The sequence below is a fragment of the Urtica dioica genome, chromosome 2 (assembly GCF_054948205.1).
Source record: "Urtica dioica subsp. dioica isolate 48M chromosome 2, U.dioica_male_clone48M_v1_H2, whole genome shotgun sequence".
In the NCBI taxonomy this organism is placed as follows: domain Eukaryota; kingdom Viridiplantae; phylum Streptophyta; class Magnoliopsida; order Rosales; family Urticaceae; genus Urtica; species Urtica dioica.
Window position 1 is genome coordinate 14,306,109 of NC_142757.1, and position 22,686 is coordinate 14,328,794.

A 22,686-nucleotide genomic window follows, 5' to 3' on the forward strand; every position below is an offset into this window, starting at 1 on the left:
AAAGAATAAGCAATTACAAGCAAGAGTCTTCGTAAGACTATATGACATCAAATGTACATAAATAGACACTACTACTCTTCTTGTGGGCACCATTGACAACAAACTCCCACTTGACTCAAAGAAGATGTGAGTAGTCCTACATGCCTAATCCCTCTCGAAGTTGGTCGAAGACCATGTTCGCTAGGGCCTTGGTGAATGGATCTGCCAGAGATCTACTTCACCTCCACGTCTCCGCGTTGCGCGATCTCTCGAATCAAATGGTATTTCCTCTCAATATGCTTAGAGCGCTTATGGCTTCGAGGTTCCTTTGAGTTAGCGACAGCCCCACTATTATCACAATAAAGGGTCATGGGCTCGTCGACGTTTGGAACAACTTCCAAATACTTAAGGAATTTTCTAAGCCATACAGCCTCTTTGGATGCTTCAGAAGCAGCCACATCAGAATGTATTAGTTCCAGCAACTCAGTGGCTCTTCGACCCTTATCGGAGAAAGGTCGCTTGGTCATTTTTCCTTCTATGCAGGATTCACAAGTAGGTAGTGCACCTATTGCAGAGGCTTGGAGTGGACCATCCCTCACAAGTCCCTTAATCCTATCTAGACTGATATGACCAAGTCTTAAGTGCCAGAGGTATGTTGATTTTGTTAGATCGGAGGATTCAGAAAGTTTGATCCTCTTTGGCTCCCTAATTAGATCGTTATCTATTTCGGTGTATAAAAGAGAAGGTTGAGTGGGATAGATGTAAAAAAGACCATTCTTCATACATGTATCAGTGACAAAAGAATTATCAGGAAACGAAATACGAATTCCATTCTTAATGAACTTTAAACAATAATCTTGCTCACGAAGACGAGCAACGGATATTAAGTTCTTCCCAAAGGTAGGAACAAAATAAACATTATTCAAGTTTAAAGTGCGGTCTTCAAAAGACAGCGTCACGGATTCCACAGCCTTCGCGGACACCAGGCTCCCATCACCCTATTTGAAACAGAACTCGCCTTCCTCTAAGCTTTTGGTTTTCTTGAAACCATTCAAGGAACAACAAATATGGTTAGTAGCAGCGGAGTCAAGAATCCACGTTGATACATTATCAACTACTAAGCATGCTTCGGTAACTAGTACAGTACTATGTTCGTTTGCTTTGAGATAGGCAGGACAGTTCGTTTTATCGGCCTTGTGAGGTCTCTTCTTAGTTCCAGAGGCGGAGGCTTTTTGCTCAGTAGCATGTGCCTCTCCTTGATTCCTCTTTCTCTTATTGAGACCTACAGCAGTGTGAAGCTCCTTCATAAGCTCGGTAACAGTGTACTTTAGCTTTGTAATGGAGTAGTTCAGCATGAAGGTATCAAGAGACTCGGGGAGATTTTTTAAGATCATATCTATGATATTCTTCCCATCAATCTCAGATCCTAGGATTTCCATTTCATTTAGGTAACTAATGATCAGCATCATATGGTCCCTAACAGGAGTCCTAGCCTTCATGCGACAGTTCATAAATTGTCGGACTGCTTTTTGCCTTTGCTTGACGCATTTGCCCTCCAAACATCTCATGGAGATTGGCGAGCATGTCGGCGGCAGTCTCGATGTCACGATGTTGTTGTTGCAACACATTGTTCATTGATGCTAAGATATAGCACCTCACAATCTCATCGGAGCGAAGCCAGGCCGCTAAGGCGTCATTGTCCTCTTGAGTTGAATCATCATTCATCAGAGGAGGACACGGGGTGGTGAGTACCCATTTGTGATTGTTAACGGTAGGTATTATGTCGAGGTTGCGTTTCGAGTCTATGTAGTTTTCGTTTTCAAGTTTGTTCGAGGAAAGAATGAAAGAGAGAGAGTTGGGAGACATATTGCCCATAAAAGTTGAAACAAGTTTATGATTAGTCTTTGGTTTAGGATTTAAGTTTGTTTAAGACTTTATAAAATCCAAAGGTGTTATGAACGAAATGACACTTTACTCCTTCGAGGGAAGGCCGCAACGAGTCTCCTTTCATAAGTAAATGACTCATCATTAATGCATAGCCGAGATGTCAATACATCAATTTTGACTAGCCACCTTGTAAATTGGTTTGATCACTCACATCCTTTCGCAGGGCCTCGAGGGAGGATTACTAGGGATTGAGTCTAAGTGTGTAACCAACCACTTAGTCCAAAAGATTGACTTTGAAAAACAATCCGCCGAGGGGAGGTCTTGTCATCATCGTCTCACTCTCGGACGTAGCTCATTGAGCAATGATCAGAGCAAAGCGCCCTTGAGTACTCTCATTTAAGAGAGGGCCACGAGGGTGACTCTTAGTCCGGCGACACTTGCACTTTTCATTAGAGTTGGGGATCGTGGGTTACAAACAACAAGTATAACCCTCCCACTTAGTTTTTGGAGTTGGTTCATCGACTCTTATAAGTTCGGAAACAGATTTCCTAGTTAGAGAGCGACAGAGCGGACAACTAGAAGAGAATCCTAGATCGACATGTTCAGAGCAGTATTAGTGCATAAAGGCACAAGGTACATACTCGATCTTTTCCTATTTTCTATTTCGGGAAAGTGCGTGAGGGAAGTGTGAACTTCAACTCACTCGAACACTTGAAAGTTTGAGATTACACATCTTTTTATTTTTCGGCTTGTCTACAAGGAGACCTCCCACTCAAATTTTCAAGAGCATATAGATTTTGAACATATGTGATATAGATATAGTTTTGAAAACATTTTGAAAATTTATTTGATTTGGATGACAAAATATTTTTCAAGTTTGAAAGTGAAAACGGTTTTTCAAAATTCAAACTAGTTTTGTAAAGATTCAATTTCAATTAATCTTTCAAAAATAAAAACTTTTAATCTTACACATCATGTTTATAATCATATGAAAAACATTTTTGCTCAAGAAAGTTTTCTCATTAGAGTTCTATAACTCATGGTAGTGGGGTTTGAAAATCCGGATTTCTAAAAAAACTGGAGTTTCAGACAGCCGCGCACCTCGGAGTAAAATCGCTATATCTGGCGGCTCCGATGTCCTTTTCAGCCGAAACCGGTGGCATTGGACAGAGGACAGACAGAGCTTTAATTGGATTCAAGAATTATTAAATTTCGATTTCTGAGCAGAGAGGTATGCCACTTTTAATGCGGGTTTACTCCAGCTCGAAGAAAAAGAAATAAATTAAAGCTTGGTCCTTTTTAGGTGCGAAAAAGAATCGAGTGTAACGGAATGTTTTAAGATGTTGTTTAAAGCTTTTATTTGTGTTTTATTAGCAGGGTAATAACATAGAATAAAAGAAATAACAACAAGTATAAAATGATTCAAGTAAAAATAAGAAACTAGCAAGATATCAAAACTAGTCACAAAATTTTACTCGAAATTTCTCAAACCTTTAAAACACGTTTTTCAATATAAAAAATTAAAAACTTTTAGAACTGATTCTAATGTGTTTTAAAAACATCCCAAAATCATAGAAAATCAACATGCTTTTTAATTTAAAGACATGAGCAATAAATTAAAAAAAAATCTAAGATAACAATTCTAACTTGTCACAAAATTAGTAAACTTTCGAAAACGATTTTCAAGCTCATAATTTTAAAAACATGTACATGCTAATCTTTGACCATAGCTCTGATACCATTTGTTGGAATCGATCTAGGGTTTGAGGAAATAATTAACGCTTCGGTAAGCGGCGGAATTTTAAAAAATTTCTTTTACAAGTAAAACAGTTTTTACTAACCTAGACAAGTGCAAGTACATGTAATTAAAAACCAATATGAGCTAGAAGTTTACTAACCTTTCTTGAAGCTTGAACTTTGAAGAAGCTTGTGGAAAGTTTGCAACGCTCGTCTCCCCTCGCAGCACGTCTCTCTTTCTTTCCTCGGCACCTCGAGCAACCACGAAAGTTTCTATCACTAAATCACTCGAAAAGAATGAATCAGTGAGTGGGCACTTTTAAACAATACGACTTAAGAACAAGTCTCGAAGTCGCAGAGCTAAACACTAGGTCGAGTGAGGACCTAGGTGCCAAGACAAGAAAAAATCGAAAATAAACTAGAGAGAGAGAGAGGATTTTCGGCCAACAATGTCTAGAGAGAGAGTCTCTCAATCTCTAACTTATGTTGAAAAATGAATAAAATGAAGGGAATGAGGGTCCTATTTATAGGAGAGGGGTTGGCCTTGGAAAGAAGTATTTTCCAAGCCTTTATGAGCAATCTTTTATTACCCATACCTATCAAAATAGGCGCTCATCTCATACAATCCACAAGGGATTAGTTTCCTCTTTTGTTTCCCTTCTTGGTTGCCTTGGCCGATTCTCCTTGTTTCCTCATAGAGGAAATTTGTTTCCTCTTTTTCTTTTGGCAAGTATCTTGATACATTTATGCACAAAATATTCTCTTTCTCTTGGGTATTTTGGGCGCCCATCTCTCATCTAGAAGGAGATTCTAGAAGCTTCTTCATTTGTTCATGACAACATGAGAAAAGCCCATTAAGAATTTTCAATAAAATTCTTATGAAATGAAATTAATCCACAAGGCCCAATAAACAAGTTATGGCCGAGTGACATTAAGTCATCAAATGAACTTGTCAAAAAATTTATTGACATTCATTTCATCCTTTGTCTCAAAAGACAAAAATACCCTTTTAACTATTTTCGTTCTTGTTTTGACTTAGCTTCCAGTTTAACTATTCCTATCGATGTGATTCGTGACAGTGACCTCATGGACCCAAATGAACAAAGCTTGAGCTAAACACTTGGACTCAAAAGTTCACAAACCTTTTCCAAGTTTAGCTTAATGCCAACTGACTCCACTAAAGAGCTGACACTGAAAATCTCTCGTTTTAAATGAATTTATTTTCTACTCAAGAATTCGACCTAATTATGATGAGCGGATCCACTGAATATTATCTATGTTTACCCTTCATGAATGTCATCAGCTAGTCGGGATTTACTAAATTACCATTTTACCCTTCTAGCTGTTATTTCCTCAACTCCTTTGTCGCTTGCGAATAAGTTAGAAACAATGTATTGACGAGGAGCTAACAAGTCACATTGTTTCATCCAAAAGAGTCAGGACTCAATTTGGACACTGGCCAGTTCATTTATTCACACTCCAAGGAACAAAGCATGAGGTGACATACATAGTGACTTCGAGACATAAGAGGTTAAATGGTTTGTTCTTATATTGTCTCTAGAAGTGCACTGGTCAATTCAGTACCTTCGGAAGATACCTAGAAGAACTATAGAGTCCCCAACTCTCAATGCCTCATAACCAGACTGTTGTCAATGGTGCCCACAAGAAGAGTAGTAGTGTCTATTTATGTACATTTGATGTCATATAGTCTTACGAAGACTCTTGCTTGTAATTGCTTATTCATTAATAAAGTTGAAACGTTCATTCATTCTTTCTTTGTTTGAAGCTTTATGATAAAACCTTAGTCTTTTAGTCCATAAACAAACTTAACAACTTACGAAGAGACAAATGTAGATTTGCATGAACAAACTCTTCGTAGTTTGCTTAAAACGATATATTCGCAATCTTAGGGTCAAAGGACTATTGACCTCAGTATGATTGTTAGAAGAATCTATGATGTCTGGTTATGAGGCATTGAGAGTTGGGGACTCTATAGTTCTTCTAGGTATCTTCCGAAGGTACTGAATTGACCAGTGCACTTCTAGAGACAAGATAAGAACAAACCATTTAACCTCTTATGTCTCGAAGTCACTATGTATGAATTGCATCATGCTTACCTTAATCCTGAAATGAGACATGCCATTTCACACCTTAGTATTCTCATTTGAGAAAGTCAGAGTTCGGACTCACTATGTCATTCCGAACAGGGCCTATTGGTGAAATACTAAGTTGTGAGTATGTCATGAGTAACTTTGTGAAGTTCTCATAGATATGGAATTCATGTACAAGATTGCTGAAATGCAATGTATGTCACCTCATGCTTTGTTCCTTGGAGTGTGAATAAATGAACTGGCCAGTGTCCAAATTGAGTCCTGACTCTTTTGGATGAAACAATGTGACTTGTTAGCTCCTCGTCAATACATTGTTTCTAACTTATTCACAAGCGACAAAGGAGTTGAGGAAATAACAGCTAGAAGGGTAAAATGGTAATTTAGTAAATCCCGACTAGCTGATGACATTCATGAAGGGTAGCATAGATAATATTCAGTGGATCCGCTCATTATAATTAGGTCGAATTCTTGAGTAGAAAACAAATTCATTTGAACCGAGAGATTTTCAGTGTCAGCTCTTTAGTGGAGTCAGCTGGCATTAAGCTAAACTTGGAAAAGGTTTGTGAACTTTTGAGTCCAAGTGTTTAGCTAAAGCTTTGTTCATTTGGGTCCATGAGGTCACTGTCATGAATCACATCGATAGGAATAGTTAAACTGGAAGCTAAGTCAAAACAAGAACGAAAATAGTCAAAAGGGTATTTTTGTCTTTTCAGACAAATGATGAAATGAATGTCAATAAATTTTTTGACAAGTTCATTTGATGACTTAATGTCACTCGGCCATAATATGATTAATTGGGCCTTGTGGATTAATTTCATTTCATACGAATTTTATTGAAAATTCTTAATGGGCCTTTTTCATGTTGTCATGAACAAAATGGAAAAGCTTCTAGAAGCCCCTTCTAGAAGGTGATAGGCGCCCATAATACCCATAGGAAGAGAGAATATTTTGTGCATAAATGTATCAAGATACTTGCCAAAAGAAAAAGAGGAAACAAATTTCCCCTAAGAGGAAACATGGTGGGCGCCCAAATGTGGTCAAGAGAGAAGCAAACAAAAGAGGAAACAAATCCAAGGACTTACTTGTTTTGTCTTGGACGTGCACCTCTTTGAAGGAAAAGGGAAATTGGCTCATGAATATGTGATATTCTATAGAAGAGGAAACTACCTTATTGAAGGTGAGACCTCTCCTATAAATAGGAGCCTCATTCCACACTTTTCATTCATGCAAAGTTTTAGAGATTGAGAGCTTCTCTCTCTAGACTTGGCCGCCCCTTCCTCTCTCTCTCTCTAGTTTATATTTTCGATTTTTCTTGTCTTGGCACCTAGGTCCTCACTCGACCTAGTGTTTAGCTCTGCGACTTCGAGACTCGTTCTTAAGTCGTAGTGTTTAAAAGTGCCCACTCACTGATTCCTTCTTTTCGAGTGATTTAGTGATAGAAACTTTCGTGGTTGCTCGAGTTGCCGAGGAAAGAAAGAGAGACGTGCTGCGAGGGGAGACGAGCGTTGCAACTTTCCAAAAGCTTCTACAAGGTTCAAGCTTCAAGAAAGGTTAGTAACTTCCATAGCTCATATTAGTTTTTATTTACATGCATATGCTCTTGTCTAGGTTAGTAAAAACTAGTTTTACTTAAAAAGAAAATTTTTAAAATTTCGCCGCTTAACGAAGCGTTAAACTTTTTCTTAAACCCTAGATCGATTCCAACACAGACATCATAGATTCTTCTAACAATCATACTGAGGTCAATAGTCCTTTGACCCTAAGATTGCGAATATATCGTTTTAAGCAAACTACGAAGAGTTTGTTCATGCAAATCTACATTTGTCTCTTCGTAAGTTGTTAAGTTTGTTTATGGACTAAAAGACTAAGGTTTTATCATAAAGCTTCAAACAAAGAAAGAATGAATGAACGTTTCAACTTTATTATTAAAGAATAAGCAATTACAAGCAAGAGTCTTCGTAAGACTATATGACATCAAATGTACATAAATAGACACTACTACTCTTCTTGTGGGCACCATTGACAACAGTAGAGCCTGCACGAGGAGCCACGTGAAGAGTCGGCGCGAGGATTATCGGTCGACTTGTGGACTCGAACTCGACTCGAGGAGTCATGTAGAGCCTGCACGAGGAGTTTCGTGAAGAGTCGGCGCGAGGAGTATCGGTCGACTCGCGGACTCGGAGCTTGACTAGAGGAATGAGCTCGTCTCGAGGAGTTACGTGAGAAGTCTTTCTTTGGGATCTCCGGCCTAACCATCGGCCCCTTGAGACTTTATTATTATTTTTTTTTTGAGTTGTTTTTGATTGAGCATTGATCCCTGTTAGCCCCCCGAATTTCTTGCGTTCGTGAGACAAAGGCCAAGAAACTCTCGTGTTAGAGGTATACAATAGTGTGCGTTACATTTTTTCATGTGTGAAATAACTCTTTATTGCAATAAGGGGTCGTTACAGTTTTCCATGGCACTTGGCCTTCTTTGAAAAAAGGAAATTACATTTTCGAAATAAAAGTGATCACGAAGCAGATCGAGTTCGGGCGTGAGTCTAATGGCGGAAGCCGTGGTAGTCGTCACGGCGAGTGGTGGGCGCTTGTCTCTCTTTGGGACCTCCGGCCTAACCATCGGCCCCTTGAGATGCCTCATTCCATCCGACGAGTCGGGCGCTCGGTCGGGGTTGTCACCTTGCTAACGGATGCGACGAATTCCCTGAGATCCCCACCTCGAATCAGGGAATCAATTTGCTTCCTAAGCTGGTAGCATTCAGTGGTTGCGTGTCCGTGATCTTGGTGATAATCGCATTGCTTGCTTCTGTCCCGTGTCGCGGGGTCTGCTTTCAACGGGGTCGGGGATCCTAGCTTTTCCTTGTGTAAGCTCAAGATCCGGTCGGGCATCGTGTTGAGAGGGATGAAGGATCGCTTCGGGGTCGGAGAAGGAAGGTCATTAGGGACTCGACCTTTTCTGCGCCTCTTCCTTCGCGAGTCGGGAGCGACGGCCGATGCGGCGAGTGTGGACGCACGTTTCTTGTTGGGTGCGCAGTTAGCAGCGTCAGGTGGTTGACGTCCCAAGACGATCTTGCTCGCGATCTCGCGTTGGGCGTTGAGCTTTTCTCTCAAGTTGCTTCCATGAGATTCCTTCCGGGAATTGAGGTGATCTCTCAAGTCTCCGGCGGCCGTCCCTATCACTTTATACATAGTGACTTCGAGACATAAGAGGTTAAATGGTTTGTTCTTATCTTGTCTCTAGAAGTGCACTGGTCAATTCAGTACCTTCGGAAGATACCTAGAAGAACTATAGAGTCTCCAACTCTCAATGCCTCATAACCAGACATCATAGATTCTTCTAACAATCGTACTAAGGTCAATAGTCCTTTGACCCTAAGATTGCGAATATATCGTTTTAAGCAAACTACGAAGAGTTTGTTCATGCAAATCTACATTTGTCTCTTCGTAAGTTCTTAAGTTTGTTTATGGACTAAAAGACTAAGGTTTTATCATAAAGCTTCAAACAAAGAAAGAATGAATGAACGTTTCAACTTTATTATTAATGAATAAGCAATTACAAGCAAGAGTCTTCGTAAGACTATATGACATCAAATGTACATAAATAGACACTACTACTCTTCTTGTGGGCACCATTGACAACAGTTAGTTGACTTGTTGACTCGGGACTCAACTCGAGGGCTCATGTAGAGCTTGCACGAGGAGCTACGTGAGGATTCGGCACGAGGAGTATCGGTCGACTCGTGAATTTGAACCCAACTCGAGGAATGACCTCGTCTCGAGGGGGTATGCGAAGAGTCGGCACGAGGAATATCGGTCGACTCGTGGACTCGAACTCGACTCGAGGACTCATGTAGAGCCTGCACGAGGAGTTTCGTGAAGAGTCGGCGCGAGGAGTTTCGTGAAGAGTCGGCATGAGGAGTATCGGTCGACTCGCGGACTCGGAGCTCGACTCGAGGAATGAGCTCGTCTCGAGGAGATATGTGAAGAGTCGGCACGAGGAGTATCAGTCGACTCGTGGATTCGAACTCGGCTCGAGGAATGAACTTGTCTCGAGGAGGCATGTGAAGAGTCGGCACGAGGAGTATCGGTCGACTCGTGGACTCGAACTCGACTCGAGGACTCATGTAGAGCCTGCACGAGGAGTTTCGTGAAGAGTCGGCGCGAGGAGTAGCGGTCGACTCGTGGACTCGGAGCTCGACTCGAGGAATGAGCTCGTCTCGAGGAGATATGTGAAGAGTCGGCACGAGGAGTTTCATGAAGAGTCGGCACGAGGAGTATCGGTCGACTCGCGGACTCGGAGCTCGACTCGAGGAATGAGCTCATCTCGAGGTGATATGTGAAGAGTCGGCACGAGGAGTATCAGTCGACTCGTGGACTCGAACTCGACTCGAGGACTCATGTAGAGCCTGTACGAGGAGTTTCGTGAAGAGTCGGCGCGAGGAGTATCGGTCGACTCGCGGACTCGGAGCTCGACTCGAGGAATGAGCTCGTCTCAAGGAGATATGTGAAGAGTCGGCACGAGGAGTATCAGTCGACTCGTGGACTCGAACTCGACTCGAGGACTCATGTAGAGCCTGCACGAGGAGTTTCGTGAAGAGTCGGCGCGAGGAGTATCGGTCGACTCGCGGACTCGGAGCTCGACTCGAGGAACGAGCTCTCTCGAGGAGATATGTGAAGAGTCGGCACGAGGAGTATCGGTCGACTCGTGGACTCTAACTCGACTCGAGGAATGTACTCATCTCGAGGAGTTACGTGAGGAGTCTCTCTATGGGACCTCCGGCCTAACCATCGACCCCTTGAGGCTTTACTATTATTATTATTTGTTTTCTGTTTCGAGAGAGTTAGCCCAACATGTTTGGGTGAAACTGACGAACCGAATCCAAAGACGTTTGGACTAAGTGATGACGTCGCTCCAGCTCGACTAGACGAAGCGGCGAGCTCGACTACACGAAGTGGCTAGCTCGACTGGACGAAGTGGCGAGCTCGACTAGACGAAGTGACGAGCTTGACCAGGCGAGGTGACGAGCTCGTCCAGGCGAGGTGAAGAGCTCGACCAGGCGAGGTGACGAGCTCGACCAGGCGAGGTGACGAGCTCGACCAGGGGAGGTGACGAGATCGACCAGGCGAGGTAACGAGATCGACCAGGCGAGGTTACGAGCTCGACCTGGCGAGGTGACGAGCTCGACCAGGCGAGGTGACGAGCTCGACCAGGCGAGGTGACGAGCTCGACCAGGCGAGGTGGCGAGCTCGACCAGGCGAGGTGACGAGCTCGACCAGGCGAGGTGACGAGCTCGACCAGGCGAGGTGGCGAGCTCGACCAGGCGAGGTGACGAGCTCGAAATCCCAACAATTCGTAGAATCGGCACGAGGAGTATCACTCGACTCGTGGACTCGGACTCAACTCGAGGACTCATGTAGAGCCTGCACGAGGAGCCACGTGAAGAATCGGCACGAGGAGTATCGGTCGACTCGTGGATTTGAACTCGACTCGAGGAATGGACTCATCTCGAGGAGTTATGTGAAGAGTCGGCACGAGGAGCATCAGTCGACTCGTGGACTCGAACTCGACTCGAGGAATGAACTCATCTCGAGGAGTTACATGAAGAGTCGGCACGAGGAGTATCAGTCGACTCGTGGACTCGGACTCAACTCGAGGACTCATGTAGAGCCTGCACGAGGAGCCACGTGAAGAGTCGGCGCGAGGATTATCGGTCGACTTGTGGACTCGAACTCGACTCGAGGAGTCATGTAGAGCCTGCACGAGGAGTTTCGTGAAGAGTCGGCGCGAGGAGTATCGGTCGACTCGCGGAGCTTGACTCGAGGAATGAGCTCGTCTCGAGGAGTTACGTGAGAAGTCTTTCTTTGGGATCTCCGGCCTAACCATCGGCCCCTTGAGACTTTATTATTATTTTTTTTTGAGTTGTTTTTGATTGAGCATTGATCCCTGTTAGCCCCCCGAGTTTCTTGCGTTCGTGAGACAAAGGCCAAGAAACTCTCGTGTTAGAGGTATACAATAGTGTGCGTTACATTTTTTCATGTGTGAAATAACTCTTTATTGCAATAAGGGGTCGTTACAGTTTTCCATGGCACTTGGCCTTCTTTGAAAAAAGGAAATTACATTTTCGAAATAAAAGTGATCATGAAGCAGATCGAGTTCGGGTGTGAGTCTAATGGCGGAAGCCGTGGTAGTCGTCACGGCGAGTGGTGGGCTCTTGTCTCTCTTTGGGACCTCCGGCCTAACCATCGGCCCCTTGAGACGCCTCATTCCATCCGACGAGTCGGGCGCTCGGTCGGGGTTGTCACCTTGCTAACGGATGCGACGAATTCCCTGAGATCCCCACCTCGAATCAGGGAATCAATTTGCTTCCTAAGCTGGTAGCATTCAGTGGTTGCGTGTCCGTGATCTTGGTAATAATCGCATTGCTTGCTTCTGTCCCGTGTCGCGGGGTCTGCTTTCAATGGGGTCGGGGATCCTAGCTTTTCCTTTTGTAAGCTCAAGATCCGGTCGGGCATCGTGTTGAGAGGGATGAAGGATCGCTTCGGGGTCGGAGAAGGAAGGTCATTAGGGACTCGACCTTTTCTGCGCCTCTTCCTTCGCGAGTCGGGAGCGACGGCCGATGCGGCGAGTGTGGAGGCGCGTTTCTTGTTGGGTGCGCAGTTAGCAGCGTCAGGTGGTTGACGTCCCAAGACGATCTTGCTCGCGATCTCGCGTTGGGCGTTGAGCTTTTCTCTCAAGTCGCTTTCATGAGATTCCTTCCGGGAATTGAGGTGATCTCTCAAGTCTCCGGCGGCCGTCCCTATCACTTTAGGCGAGAGTGCGTCATTTGAGTGACGTTCTCGATAGATGACACGGCCATTGTTGTCGTCATCTCCCCGGGGGTTTTGGACGCGGATGGTGAGCTTGGAGCGTCCCTCTCGGGGCCTAGAGGTTGAGCGCCCCCGTGTACCGTTCGACACTTGTCGTCTTGACCCCTCGAGGGCGCGTGCGGGTACTCATCAGAAAGTTGACGTTTCGACGCGGTCGCCCGAGGGTGTCCCCTTGGAAGCGTGCACGTGCGTCCACTTTCGTGAATAGTGTGGTCGAGGTTGGTCTCGTGGTTGATGTCGTCGACGTTGTTGGAGTCGAGGAGGTCGGCGATGAGCGCGCCGGTGACGCCGGGGCGGTCTAGGAGCTCGGCGAGCCTTCGAGCCGCGTCCTCTCGGATTGCGGCCTCGGGGTCATTCGCCGGGTCTCGGGGCTGGCTCTCATTATCATGAGGTTGCCCTTCGAGACGGCGCGCAGAGCTTTGGAGGTTGTGCCTCGAGCTAGTCGCTCGGGCGCCCACGGAGGTGACGGGCAATTGACTCATCTCTCGAGAGTTTTGCCGTTGAAGGATGAAGAAGAGTGGTAGAGGGAATGCGTTGCCAAGGTTGAGAGATCCCCTCCTTCTAGCGCCAAAATGTTGTCGCCGTTTTTTCGGACAACGATTTAGGAGCCACAGGCGGTTAGACCCAAGGCCGGACCGAGTGGCCTCGCCTGGGCTCGAGCGTGTCGGACCTGGTTGCCCAGATCCTCCCTTGGCTGTCGATGGTATCTGAGCTCGCCCAAACGCCTCCAAGTGAGGAATCTGGAGAGTGAATGGGGGTGTGACCGCGCCAAAGGTTGGCTGCCTACGTACCCTTTAGTCGGGATCAGGTCATGACGTAGTTCAGAGGCCAAAGATGAGGAAACGAGTGAAGTCTGAGTTCTACAGCGTTTCTGGACTCAAAAATGGATTGCCTGGAGAAGGTGAGAGGCACCTGTATTTATAGACGACCAAGAGGCATTAGGGCAACCCCTTGGCATTAGGCCCAGGAGGCCGAGCGGATGCATTGGGCCCAGGAGGCCGAGCGGAGGTTGGGCCCAGGCCGGGGTCAAGCTCGTCAGGCCGAGGTCGGGCTGAGGTCGAGCTGAGGCCGAGGTCGAGCTCGCCAGGCAGAGGTCGAGCTGAGGCCGAGGTCGAGCTCGTCAGGCCGAGGTCCAGGTGAGGCCGAGGTCGAGCTCACCAGGCCGAGCTGAGGCCGAGGTCGAGCTTAGGTCGAGCTGAGGCCGAGGTCGAGCTGAGGCCGGGGTCGAGCTCGCCAGGCCGAGGTCGAGCTGAGGCCGAGGTCGAGCTCGTCAGGCGGAGGTCGAGCTGAGGCCTGGGGTCGAGCTCGCCAGGACGAGGTCGAGCTGAGGCCGAGGTCGAGCTCACCAGGCCGAGGTTGAGCTGAGGCCGAGGTCGAGCTTAGGTCGAGCTGAGGCCGAGGTCGAGCTTAGGTCGAGCTGAGGCCGAGGTCGGGCTGAGGTCGAGCTGAGGCCGAGGTCGAGCTGAAGCCGAGGTCGAGCCGAGGCCGGGGTCGAGCTCGCCAGGCCGAGGTCGAGCTGAGGCCGAAGTCGAGCTCGTCAGGCCGAGGTCGGGCTGAGGCCGAGGTCGAGCTCGCCAGGCCGAGGTCGAGCTGAGGCCGAGTTCGAGCTCGCCAGGCCGAGGTCGAGCTGAGGTCGGGGTCGAACTCGTCAGGCCGAGGTCGAGCTCGCCAGGCCGAGCTGAGGACGAGGTCGAGCTCGCCAGGCCGAGGTCGAGCTGAGGCCGGGGTCGAGCTCGTCAGGCCGAGGTCGGGCTGAGGTCGAGCTGAGGCCGAGGTCGAGCTCGTCAGGCCGATCTTTGGCCCCTTGGCCATGGGACCCCGCGGGCGCCCGCGGACGCCGTCGACCCGGAACGGACCGACAACACAAAATAAAGACTACAACTCTTCTTGTGGGCACCATTGACAACAAACTCCCACTTGCGGCGCAAAATTTGGTGTTATATTATTGGAGTAAAATAAAATTAGTGTAAAAATTACACAATATTTAGAGTAAAAATTACACCAAATAAAAGGTGATCATTATGCTCTAAGTAGGGCGGCGCAAATAAACCATAAAAACCGTAAACCGGACCGGACCGGTGATTTTTACGCCGCCGGTCCGGTTTAAAACGGTTTTTTTCCCCGGTCCGGTCCGGTCTACTCACTTCAAACGGTCCGGTCCGGTTTTTTTTTTAAACCGTTAAACCGGACCGGACCGGTTTATTTTAAAAAATAAATAAATTAATATCCAATTAGCCAAATTAGGCATTTGTGCATGTATTTCCTTCCCATACATGACTATATGTTTTTGTTTTGGTGGAAAATTAATGGTTTTTTTAATTTTAATTATGTAAAACGGTTCAAAACGGTCCAAACGGTCCGGTCCGATCCGGTCTAAACGGTTCAAAACGGTCCGAACGGTTCAAAACGGTCCGGTCCGGTCTACACGATTCAAAACGGTCCGGTCCGATCCGATTTTTACAGTTTTTTTGTCCGATCCGGTTTGGATTTTTTTGGACCGTTTTGAGCGGTCCGGTCCGATTTTTTGGCCGATTTTTGACCCGACCGGACCGTGCACAAGCCTAGCTCTGAGAGGAGTTCTTGTAATTAATTTTACTTTTATACTGCCAAAAGGTGTTTGCTTTTGAATATTTATTTATTATTTTTTTATCGCACTTTCTTGCCTTGTAAATGTGGACCAATTGCAAGGTAACTTTACTTCTACGATAGAGCATGTGCAGGGAGGGATCCGGAATAAATTAGAATCTAAAGAACTTTCATCAGACACTTCTTCCCTGACCTGATCTAAATCGATATGAGCGTACAATTAAATTAAGATTTAACACCAACTATCCGAAGAAAACATCAATAATAATAATAATAATAATAATAATTAAAAATCGCGCAGAAGGCAAATTTTTTACACCATTTACACATAACTGCTTCTTTTCCCTCGTTTTTGGATAGGAAAGATAAAAATGAAAAAAAGAGCGGTGGTCAGAAGGTGGTGTGCCAGATAGCTTCATCGCCCTCGCCGCAGAGCTGGTGCACTTCTTCCATCCTCTCCACCGATTTGCAAATTCCGCTGCAACTCCAATCAAACGACGCCGCACATGCATTTCCAGCTTGCGCTTTCCACTCACAATCTATTCGTGTCATGGAATTGAGATCAATAGTCCCTCATTTTTATATGAACTCTAAACCTTAAACCTACCCCAAAAACAGTTGATCTAGCAGTCTAGAGCTTGACTTATTTTCAAAGAGGTCAAAGGTACTCTACTCTCTAAAGGTACTAACCCATTGTTTATAATAATATAAACATACTTGAATATTATGTTTGAATTCAATTGGCTCAGAAATAGAATACTTGACACACCATTGAAATTATAAGAGACATTGTGCAAGAGTACTGACCAGGAGGAGTTCCGCAGCAAAGGCTTCGGTCATCGATGTGCTCGATGTCAAGACCGATAAACCAAGAGCCCAGGGAAACATCTTCGTTTGCAAATCTATGAAGAATGTTCCTACAGAGAGATGAATTATAAAATTAGCCATGAGTTCTTTACTTGGCAACAAAACACACAGATGATACGTTGTGAGAGAGCCATTTACCGATTTACTGAGATGTAAGTCGCCAAATCTTTGGATATCACGTAAATTTGCCCTGTAGCATGCCTAAAATACTTGTTTCCCTCTTCTCCAAATTTCCAGTACTCTGGTTCGTGGTACTTGACATCCCTGTTAACACACGAGTAAAGATACGCATTCTGTACGATGAAACAAAGCGAATGACAAAGAGTTACTCACTTCTGCGCGAGAACAGGACCAGACTTCATGCAGCCGATGTAAACACGGGGCTTGGCTCTGTGGCGGACCAAAGTTGAACCTACCATACCTGTCGAAAGTTAAAAGCATTTCAAAACTGAACAAATTATGATTACATGCTAGAGAGAGAAAGAGAGGTACATGATTACACTTAGGTTCATACACTAACCGAGATTTATGTGAACGTCGTCGTCAACTTTGATATAGAAGTCGGCATCCCACTTTGCGACAGCCATAGAGAAATAAATTTGGGTCTTTGAGGACAGTTCATGATATCCTTCGACATGGTTCTGCTCACCGAAGACACAAGTGTCCTGTGTAAAATAAGTTAATAAATTTTGTAGCGAAAAATTCATATGACATACCAGTCGCAAAAAGTCCTTATGTTGAGACTCTTCTGCATCAATGGCCCGATCAAGAACGCCACCCGGACTTGCACTGCCAAACACACAACGGAATCATTCTTCTGTTGTTTAGACCAATGAGTCTTGTTTTTTTTAATCAAATACAATGAACTACGAACTCAGGTGACGTACCTATATCCTATAACAAACCTTAATATGATTCCCTTCTCCGTCTCCAACCTCTTTAGCTCGGCTCCTAAACAGGGTACAATCTCAATTTTAGCCATGACTAAATATCCAACAGACATTCAAGATTCTATTTTTTTTTTTTAATAACCTCGAGGCATCCATGTGTCTCTGATAGAGCCCCTCCGATTTCTACTGCTGAACGCAGTCATGATTCCCATGACGAAGAAAACCTTTTGTCGCTGCTTGAATCGCTCGATTCCTGCTTTGGTTCCCACTGGAGATCCTTCGTTGTCGTCTTCGGCTTTGGCGGCTCTAGCTGCTGCCAGCTGTACTTCCAACGAGGAAATCGTCTTGTCCAACGCCCTGGAATTTGCTCAGGTCGCAAAATCAATGCTCAATGCAAAAGTGACAGCAGTTATTACAAGCTGTGCCATGTAAAGTTGGGTTACTTACATGATTACATCGTGTGTTTGTGAGACTTGGGAAAGGATGTCTCCGACCCGGTTAGAAGCCTCCTGTGGAGATCGAAGAAATAATTAGAAGCGATTCATACCATGAAAGTCTGAAATGATCTCAACGATGTGATTGTGAGTAACTTGCCTTCTTATCACAGTTAACAATAGGATGAATCTCCCTTGATTTGGGTTTCCTTAGAGACGAAGCCTCTGTTTCGCGGTCTATTTTAACAGACTCCGAGACATCCCAAAACCTTTACAACATTTAATGACGCATGAATTTCTTTCGTGTGGCAAAACTGATTCATAGGCAGATAAAAAAAGAAGAGGCTTGCGTAGAAAATAAAATCAGGATCTTGCACTGATACTTTCATGCTATGTTCTTGAATTCAAATAAATTGATAAAAAGCTCTTCATATGCTTCAATCTACCAAAGGAGTTTGAGAGACACAATAAATTGTATTTTGATTAATTATCTAACAAAATTCTATATATTTTATGTTTTTCATTAAATTACTAAGACGTTAGGGAAAAAAAAAGTTATGTGCTCTAGAATTGCTCCTTTTACACAATGCCGAAGAAATCTTAGAAGAACCATAAACTCCTCAATTCATTAACCCTGCAATCACATTCTGAAATGCCAAACTTAAAACAGAAGTCACCCTTCTGTTCAACAAACACTCGATTTGTAAGTCGGCTCTGTTTAGGGAATCTCAAGTAAGCCGTCCAATAAACTACGATATAAATGATAATGGGATCAGCAAGATCCTGAAACCGAAACTACACAGCTTACCAGCAGATTATTACTTCTAATTCCTTTCATGAATTACAGATAATTTTTACACACATAATATATGTCAACCAAGAATCACCTCTCAGAAATAAAGTCACTTACACTAAATACCCATCAAAACGACAACTTAAACTCTTGATATCCATCTGGGACACTACTTTCAAGTTTCAGACTGTTAATCTGAGGCAATTACATTAATGTGTGAGTGTGTGTCTGAGTGTCAGAGAGAGAGAGAGGGAGAACCTGTTAACAACAAGAACACCCAAGAAGAAGCTGACGACGCAAAAGAGAGAAACCCATCTCGTGGAAACGCCATTGACAACTTTGTGGGGTCTGCCCAGACCCATTTCAGGGGTTTTACTAAAGAAAAGCCTACACCTTCAAGCAATCTTCCTCGTTCTCTCCCAAAGTAAGAATAGAGAGAGTGAGACTGTAACAATTTCAAAACGATCGATATGTCATAAAGATGAGATAAAAAGACAGACACGGATGAAAGCTTCGCTTTTCGATCCTATACCCACATTCGCTTTGGAGAAACGAGTATTGATTGCATTTGCTATGTAATATTCGTGTGCATTGTCTGGGTTCACGAGGAGAAAAAAAAGCGAGATTGAAAACATATATTAATTATTGGAAATGACAAACGTCACAACAAACTTTTAACTACCTATAATGCCCCTTCATTCTCAAGCAATGGCTATTGTCGTGTAATTATTTTTCATTTGAAACCAAAAAAAGAAAGCTTACCCGTCATTTACTGAATTTTAAGGAAACTTTGTGACGGCTCTTTTACTCACCTTACCTTATATTTGGGCTGGATTCATGCTCGCTAGTGGAAGGAAATGGAAATTCTATTTTCAATAAATCACATTTTATTAGTTATTGGAAATGGTATTTCCATTTGACATTTTGGTGCATTGCATTGCTTATTGGAAATAGAATTTCCGTTAAGTTTAATGGAAATCCATATTTTCATTAACTTCTAATAAGGAATTAAAAAAAAATCAAACAACAGCCAATATAGTCTACAGCCAACATCTCTTTTTGCAATTTATTTCCTCTTCTACTACAAATATACACACTGACACACACACACTCACAGTCAGAGCTCATCCCCCTCTTTCCGAACCCCCTGTCCCGCTTCCGACACGTGACGGAAATTTATCTTCCATTTCCGAGGCACACGCATGTAAAGGAATTCATTCCTTCCGTCTGGTTCCGAACCGTGAAGCAAGGATGAGGCTGGACGATATTGGCCGGACTCTGACCCACGCTCCACCTCCTTTTTGGTTCTAGAACGTTTTACAAACTTAATTCATCAAATATCTTATTTTCAAGTGATTTTAAAGAAGTAGTCAATGTTTCGTTTATTTAGTAAATTAGTTATTTACTGTTATTAATGAAAATTAATGTACAAAAATGATAGGGACAATCATATAAAATTCTATATGATTAATGTGGTCATGTTATCAAATGTGGCTAGACTATAAATATATTTAAAACGTTAGTTAGATAGCAAATTCAACGTTTCAAGTGATCTACTCCGTGATATTTTATATTTTTATTTTATAAATATTTGATTTATAACAAACTAAGTCATCTCAACGATTGTAATCTTGGCAACCGATTCATATTTTTTTTACAACAATGAAACTAACGTGTATGCATTTGATGTATTGGTAAATCTCATACTTGCCCTTCTAATTATTATACGTTTTTGTTGAAAAACGATCCCTAAAACCAAACCAGAACAACGATTTGAACACACGAGATACCTTAAGATGCAAGCAATCACGAAAACAGACAAATAAGCGAGAAAGAACACAACCAGATTTTATCCTGGTTCAGATCCAACTCGGATCCTAATCCAGTCAGGGATGAGATTTCCCTATTTGCTTCCCCTATATCCAATCGGAGTTTACAAGAAGATCACTCGATCACCGTCGAGACAAACACTCTAGATCGTCAAACCCTTGTTTGCGATTCTCTGTTTTTTCTCTCTCTCTTCTCTCAGAAACTCATGAATACAATACAGAATGAATGACTTGACTAACGCAAGTGATTACAGAAGATTATATAGAACAATCCAGCGCTGACGTGTCGCCCAAGCTGCCTCAGGTTAGTTATAACTGTTTCTCTACCAGCTCGCGATCAGCTCGCCTAACTCGCAGCTCGCCCAGCTTCTTAGCTCAGATCGCCTAACTCGCAGCTCGACCATCTCGCTCAACTCAGCTCGCCCAGCTCGCTGATGTGGCATTGCACTTATCTTCACAAATCTCCACCTTGCGATGCACATCTCCAACTCCATGGAAGCAAACAAAGTCCTCTCATCCCCATTTTACCCGGCTACTTAACCTTTCCTAAGCTTGAGCAAGTCCAGGGCATTTCTGAACTTGTCAATAGGAACCACCTTTGTCAAGATGTCAGCCGGGTTAACATCTGTACAAATTTTCTTCACTTTGATCACCCCTTCTGATATAATGTCTCTGATGAAGTGGAGCCTCACGTCAATGTGCTTAGTTCGCTCGTGATACATAGTGTTCTTCGATAGGTGAATTGCACTTTGTGAGTCACAGTAGATCTCAGCACAGTCTTGATCATATCCAAGCTCCGACATGAAACCTTTTAGCCAGAGACCTTCTTTTACAGCTTCTGTTAGAGAGATATACTCAGCTTCAGTGGTGGACAAGGCAACCACATGTTGAAGACTTGCTTTCCAGCTCACAGTATTTTCTCCAACTGTAAACACATAGCCAGATAGGGACCTTCTCTTGTCCAAATCTCCAGCATAATCAGAGTCACAATAACCCTGAACCTTGCAGTGACTTGATTGGGAGGTGTATACCAGGCTCAGATCTGATGCTCCTTTGATGTATCTGACCAGCCATTTAGCAGCTTCCCAATGAGTTTTACCAGGTTTACTCATGAACCTGCTTACTAGGCTGATTCCATAAGCGATGTCAGGTCTGGTGCTGATCATCCCATACATCAGACTTCCAACACAGTTTGAGTATGGGATCTTCTCCATGTACTTTGCCTGATTGTTGAGCTCTTGTTCTGTGAGAGACATGAGTTTGAACTGAGCTCCAATGGGTGTAGAGACAGCCTTTGCCTTGTCAAGACCAAAGGATCTTGCAACCTTCTCCAGGTAAGACTTTTGAGATAGTCTGAGAATGCCCTTGTCTCTATCTCTTTCTATATTCATTCCCAAAATCTTGCTGGCAGGTCCAAGGTCCTTCATGTCAAATTCTGAGCTCAGCTGATCCTTCAACTTTTGAATATGAAACTTGTCTTTACAAGCAATTAGCATGTCATCCACATAAATCAGCAAATACATGTAATTACCATTTTTCAACTTTGTAATATAGACACAGCTGTCAAATTTGCTTCTTATGAAGCCTTGGTTAAACATGAAAAGATCAAACCTGAGATACCATTGCCTGGGGGATTGTTTGAGTCCATACAAGGACTTCTTCAATAAGCAAACCTTTTCTTCATCTCCTGGGGCTATGAACTCTTCAGGTTGTTGCATATAAATCTGTTCATCAAGCTTTCCATGCAGAAAAGCTGTTTTGACATCAAGCTGTTCTAATTCAAGATCAAACATAGCTGTTAAAGATAAAAGGATCCTTATTGAGGTATGTTTGACAACAGGGGAAAAAACTTCGTGGTAATAAACCCCTTCAACTTGGGAAAAACCCTTGGCTACAAGCCTGGCCTTGAATCTGGCACTCTCCACTCCTGGAATGCCAGGCTTGAGTTTGAAGATCCACTTGGATCCAACTAATCTCTTCTTTTCAGGTCTTTTGACAATGTCCCAAGTTTGGTTCTTGTGTAGGGAGTCCATCTCCTCCTGCATTGCTTTCTTCCACAGAGGCCATTCCTTGCAAATCTTGGCCTAATTGAGATTGCTTGGTTCTTCTCCTGAAATGAGACTAGCTGACACTAGTGCAAAGGCAATGAGGTCAGCTTGTGCATACCTTGCATTTGGTTTGCTGAACCTCCTTTCTCTATCTCTTGCAAGGACATAGTCCCTGAGTTGTTCTGCATGAGGATCAATGCCATTTGAGAAAGTGTCTAAGGCTTGGTCTTCTTCTTCATTTCCTGGAACAGCTCCAAGATCTTCTTCAGCAGCTCCACCTTGATCAGTGTTTGGAGTTTCTGAACTGACTTGATCTTCAGTGTTGGCTCCATTATCAACACCTGTGGTTGTTGCTGTGTCTGTGTCAGGTTGATCTTGGTTTTGTGCCTTGTAGAAGACTCCTTCATTGAACCTCACGTCTCTTGAGGTGACACATTTCTTTTCCTCTAGCAGCCACACTTTGTAGCCTTTGATTCCTTCAGGGTAGCCTAAGAACACTCCTTTTCTTGCTTTGGGATTGAGCTTTCATTGACTGGTGTGAACATATGCAACACAGCCAAAAGGCCTCAAGTGTTCATATGTTGTGTTGTGCCCAGACCATTTCTTCTCAGGTACCTCAAAATCTAGGGCAGCAGATGATGACTTGTTGATCAAGTAACAA

The 22,686-nt window shown here is 43.9% G+C and overlaps 1 protein-coding gene across 3 annotated transcripts; it reads right to left on the reverse strand.

Annotated features, from left to right (window-relative positions):
* Positions 1–15,429: 15,429 nt before the first annotated feature.
* Positions 15,430–18,798, reverse strand: LOC149404103 (Galactosyltransferase family protein). 3 transcript variants are annotated; one of them, XM_089603469.1, is made up of 12 exons: positions 18,685–18,798; positions 18,407–18,593; positions 17,516–17,624; positions 17,369–17,430; positions 17,064–17,278; positions 16,919–16,982; positions 16,748–16,820; positions 16,552–16,672; positions 16,365–16,443; positions 16,170–16,295; positions 15,972–16,081; positions 15,430–15,703 (listed from the first exon to the last, which is right to left on the reverse strand). In XM_089603469.1, exons 2-12 carry the CDS (start codon positions 18,508–18,510, stop codon positions 15,555–15,557), a joined length of 1,212 nt encoding a protein of 403 aa, XP_089459595.1. In that variant the 5' UTR covers positions 18,511–18,593; positions 18,685–18,798; the 3' UTR covers positions 15,430–15,554. The 3 variants fall into 3 exon arrangements, with proteins under 3 accessions (XP_089459595.1, XP_089459579.1, XP_089459587.1); XM_089603453.1 differs by having other exon boundaries at positions 16,365–16,452; positions 18,685–18,797; XM_089603461.1 differs by having other exon boundaries at positions 16,365–16,452; positions 18,407–18,778.
* Positions 18,799–22,686: the final 3,888 nt, after the last annotated feature.

Excerpts from the sequence above, each read along its gene's own strand:
- LOC149404103 (XM_089603453.1), bottom strand. The coding sequence starts at position 18,510 with ATGGGTCTGGGCAGACCCCACAAAGTTGTCAATGGCGTTTCCACGAGA. Across the intron at positions 16,296-16,364 it reads GGTCCTGTTCTCGCGCAGAA|GGATGTCAAGTACCACGAAC; the intron begins GTGAGTAACTCT and ends GTGTGTTAACAG. Across the intron at positions 16,082-16,169 it reads ACTTACATCTCAGTAAATCG|GAACATTCTTCATAGATTTG; the intron begins GTAAATGGCTCT and ends ATCTCTCTGTAG.